This window comes from Hibiscus syriacus, unplaced genomic scaffold, assembly GCF_006381635.1.
Source record: "Hibiscus syriacus cultivar Baekdansim isolate YM2019G1 unplaced genomic scaffold, ASM638163v2 tig00000738_pilon, whole genome shotgun sequence".
NCBI lineage: Eukaryota > Viridiplantae > Streptophyta > Magnoliopsida > Malvales > Malvaceae > Hibiscus > Hibiscus syriacus.
This window is the reverse complement of record NW_024061816.1, coordinates 1,540,501-1,545,086: the sequence shown is the minus strand read 5'-3', so window position 1 is coordinate 1,545,086 and position 4,586 is coordinate 1,540,501. Positions and strand designations below refer to the sequence as shown.

At 35.2% G+C, this 4,586-nt stretch overlaps 1 protein-coding gene across 1 annotated transcript; it reads right to left on the bottom strand.

Annotated features, from left to right (window-relative positions):
* Window positions 1–226: 226 nt before the first annotated feature.
* Window positions 227–2,976, bottom strand: LOC120213959 (probable serine/threonine-protein kinase WNK9). Its single transcript, XM_039211990.1, has 7 exons — window positions 2,690–2,976; window positions 2,560–2,597; window positions 2,167–2,394; window positions 1,845–2,065; window positions 1,539–1,696; window positions 1,001–1,445; window positions 227–918 (listed from the first exon to the last, which is right to left on the bottom strand). Exons 1-7 carry the CDS (start codon window positions 2,765–2,767, stop codon window positions 227–229), a joined length of 1,860 nt encoding a protein of 619 aa, XP_039067921.1. The 5' UTR covers window positions 2,768–2,976.
* Window positions 2,977–4,586: the final 1,610 nt, after the last annotated feature.

Here is a 4,586-nt window from a genome sequence, read left to right as displayed (position 1 = left end):
TGGAGGGGAAGTTGTCCTTCGAAGAGTCTCACCATGTCCCTAACTCTTGGAGATTTCACCGGTACGTGGAACCGGAGTTGGAGTGCTTGTTAGGGGTGAATGTCGATAATGACAGAACCCCGTCGGTCCTGTTCTTGTCTTTGTCACTGCAGTTCGAAGAGTATGATACAGTCCCTAATTGTTGATTTCTCTTAATTCCCATCTGGTACTTTGATTTTAAGCCATCTCAGTTCCTGTAGGACTTCATTCTCGAAATCGTCGAAGATATCGCAGCATAATATGAGTGAGCTGTGGAGAAAGAACGATGACCTGCCAAATATTGAATTAGAAATCTTGTAGGGAGTGATGTTTTCTTTCCTTCTCTAGCTTCTTTCTCGTCGTTTGCGGTGAACGAGTGATCGGGTTTTTCGAACTCTTCGTCTGAATGTCTGTGTCCAGAGCCCTCCGGGCTATGTTCATGGCTTTCTTGCTGGTCCCATATTTCCTGGTAATGCAAATTGTCTGATTGGCTCGACTCATTCGGTGCACCATCCGTCACGCAATGCTCGGATTCCTCGACTTGAAATGTAACCTCTTCAAACCGGCCATGCATCGAAGTACATCCGGTTCTACAACGTTGAAGAAGGCGCGAGTCATTGACACCTCCATTATGCGTCAAAAAATCTAAGAGGGAACCCGTAGATGTGCGGTGCAAAGCGCAATTGTGACAAAAGTTTTGATTTGAAAAACGGGGCGTTTCCTCGATTCCTGGCCCTCGTCTCCACTCGGGTACTAAGGAGGCAATTTCTCCATCAATCATGTCGGATATTTTAGTAACATCTTGGTCAGTGATATCCAATTCTGCTACCATTTCAGTAGCAACACTCAATGCTGTATCAGTTTCAACATCGAACGGGAAATATATATTTCTGATCCGACCTGCAAGTCGACAAAAAGAGAAAGTTTGAGTCAGATCTTCTCAACGAAAAAGTTGAGAAGAACAGATGAATAAGTTCTTAACCTTCTTTATCCACAATCCGGAGTCTCAAAAAGATACAGCCGTCATCTCCCCTCTTCCCCTTGATACTTATGTCTACATTTGCAGCATGTTCATCCTCCTGATACTCGAAGAGCTCGATTCCACACGGTTCAATTTCAGCAGGATGATACCCCCATTCCTTTGGTGTTTCGTAACCATAACCGTTTGAGTATCCTTTGCAATAAGAATTACTATTGTGATGAAGTTGGAGATACGGCAGCCTAACAAGGGGACCCATACCATCAAATTCTCTCCCATAAGCATACTCTAGTTGTCCCAAATCAGATTCGCAATCATCAATCTGGAGAAAAGGATCATTTAACAACTCTCTCGCGGAAAGCCTCAAAGACACGGTCGCCAAACATTTCTCAACAAATTGTCGAACTTCGGGATCCTTAACTTTATACAAAGCATCCGGTTTTCTACCCTGAAAAGAACAAAACTTGTTAATGGAAGTCCGGTCGTTCAGCAGAAGAAAGAAAGCAAAAAAGCAAGTCAAGCAAAGTGAAAAATCCCTTACAGAGATAACTTTCTTGTAGATTTGAGCCGGATGCGTACATTCACTATAAGGATATTCGAAAGTAACCATTTCTAAAATGCACATTCCAAATGAATAAATGTCAACTAATTCATTGTAGGCTTCTTCGTAAACCTCGGGAGCCATAAACTCCGGTGTTCCTGGAGAAAAAGCAAGCCCCAAAAACGATGACTTTCATTTTATCGACTCAGCCCCCTCCCATTACTCTAAAGGTCCGATATTTATCATACAAGATGCCAAACAAAGTTCAGTTCAAGTAAACATGAAAATGGGTCAAGTTAAACATACCAACACAGTGAGCAGCATGAGATTTCCGGAGGATCGCAGCGAGGCCAAGATCCCCGATCTTAACTTCTCCTTGGTGGCCATTGACAAAAATATTATCACATTTAAGATCTCTATGAATCACTGGGGGGTCATGGCTATGGAGGTAAAGAAGACCTCTCAAGATCTGCCTACACCAATGCTTCACTGCCCTAATATTGACTCTCTTATGCTTTAGCCTATACCTACCATAGATAAACAAAAATCAAGGGAATCCCAACACAGAAAAAAGATCAAACATCTAAACTACATCAAAAAACAAAGATTTCGACATGTCTTTGCTTACTGTCTTAAAGTTCCAGAAGTGAACATTTCGGTGACAAAGTTAATGTTCCTGTTGGCAGTATCAACCCAGGAAGTATAGAACTTCATAATAGTCCTGTGTTTCAATGTCTTGAGGAGATGAATCTCACTGTAGAGCCTTTCAAGATCTTCAGGGCTTTGAAGAAAATCATACAGTTTGACTTGATTCCAAGCAACTTCAATCCCTTCATACTCATCAAATGCTCTATAACTGCAACAAAGATCAACAATCTGTGTTAAAAGACAATATTTGATGCATAGAAGCAAATAGAGCTCAAATTCTGTTTTTAAAAAAGATGCATAGAAGCAAATTTGATGAAGAAATATGAATTGGGTATTGAAAAAAAATTAAAAATATTGGAGTTTTGACTCATACACTGTCTTTGAAGCTCCTTTTCCAAGGATTTCATTGTACTGCAACAAAAGAAAAGGCCTAAAAGTATAAAAAACTGCTACTCAAAGCTCTAAAAAAGGGGATAAAGAAGGAAGAGTTAGTTTATTCATACTCTGCCATATCTTCCAGTTGGATCAACTTCAACAAACTCTGAGCAATCTGTTTCTTCAACATGTAAAAGACCATTCATCCTCCAAAGTTCAATTTTTTCTCAGAAAAAAGTCTTTATTTTGCTAATGTTATCCTTGTTTCTCCCTTTCTCCTTGTGATTACAGAGATTTATCCTTGTAAACTGTGTAAGAAACAAGGGGAGAAATGGGTTTTTTCTTACAAAATGACAAATGAAAATAAATTAAACTAATTTATTGAAGCTTTTTTGAGAGAAAGGAGAAATGGGGTTTTGGCTACTTGGAGGGTAGTTTTTCATAGGTTGGCTTGGCCTGTTTACAACACAGCTTCCCATAGACCCTCTTTAAGATAGTTGCCCTTTCTTTATTTTATATATTGATAACCTATAATATTAATCACTAAACTTTAATTGTGCTTTTGGTTCTAATTATTACATTATAAAAGATTATGATTATAACATTAATATTTTTATTTTTAATATGTTAACTATTAATTTTTTTAACATCGTATCGGATATTTTCTTTTCATTTTTTTATTATAAAATATTAGGTTTCCTTTAGTTACCATTGCCATTCACTGTTGTTATTATTTATGATATAATTGGTATCAAAATATTTCTTTCTTGCATTATCTTTTTCAAAATGGACTAAAACTAATCTTTTCTCGTCTCAATCTTTGTCAATGATCATGGAGATTGATTTTGAAACATGTTGTCTTCTCCTATAATGGATGCTTCTCATCGTTATAATTTTCAAACAAATATCTAATCCCTAGAAATGTGATGAAACCCTAAAAAAACACTTTTTTTTCCAATTTTCTTGATTCTTTCGGCATTTGAGCATGTTCTTTCAAATATGAACGGAGGGGTGTGTGAAAAAAGGAGAAGAATAATATATCTTGATTCTACGTCAATCGAAAGGCAACAATTTTATATTAAAATCAATTTTTTTTTAAAAAATTTGTACTGAAGACATCGAAGAATGACCATTCCAACAACAACTTAAAATGGAGAAAGAAAAACTTAGATGGAATGAAAAGAAAAGATCATCAAGGCATTTGGATTTAATGGTGGAGTAATTTATTTAAAATGAATTTATAATTTATTAGAAGTAGGTGAAGATTGGGCTGCGTAAAAGTTGGTCATCATTTCATGTAAAATAAAAGAAAAAAGTCATAATTTTTCGTTTGAATTACATGCTTTAAATAATTACAAATTAAGTTGTAAATTGAGTATTTGGAAAGTAAGGACTCACGTATTCAATGAAAATTTGGTTCAGGTACGGGCTTTTCAACATCTTACCCATATTTAGAGATGGATCGAGGGTTGATAGGTCATCGTTCGATAAAAAAATTTAAATTTTATATAATGTTATTATTATTTTCTATTAATAATTTATATTTAATTTTAAAAATTTATTTTAGAATATAAAATTTATGTGTTCATCTTTGCCTAGATGTCCCAATTACCCGTCAAAACAATTTAGCAGGGCCACGTGTACGGTGAGGGCGTTAGGGCACAAACTAAAGACAATGGATGTCTGAGATTCACGTGCAAATCCATGCAAACTTGATTCTGTTATATATATATATATATATATATATATATATATATAATAAAAAATATAAAAAATCATATATATAATTTTTTTAAATTTTTAGGAACAAACCATACCTAATTCCATGAATATATATATATATAATATGATTTATGACAGCTTTCAAGATAGCCATAAAGTAATTAAATGATAAGCGTTAACATGAGGAAAAGATACCAACATTAATTAATTAATAATTAATTAGAATAATAATAAAAAACATAGTTTGGCTACTTGTCATTTGATTCCGTGGATTGCCGTACGAAAAATTGGTCAATATTATAC

Bases quoted from the DNA above. Each gene is read 5' to 3' on its own strand.
- LOC120213959 (XM_039211990.1), bottom strand. From the start codon at position 2,767: ATGAATGGTCTTTTACATGTTGAAGAAACAGATTGCTCAGAGTTTGTT. The intron at 1,446-1,538 runs GTAAGGGATTTT...TGTTCTTTTCAG, and splicing joins TCTACAAGAAAGTTATCTCT to GGTAGAAAACCGGATGCTTT. The intron at 919-1,000 runs GTTAAGAACTTA...GTCGACTTGCAG, and splicing joins CCGGATTGTGGATAAAGAAG to GTCGGATCAGAAATATATAT.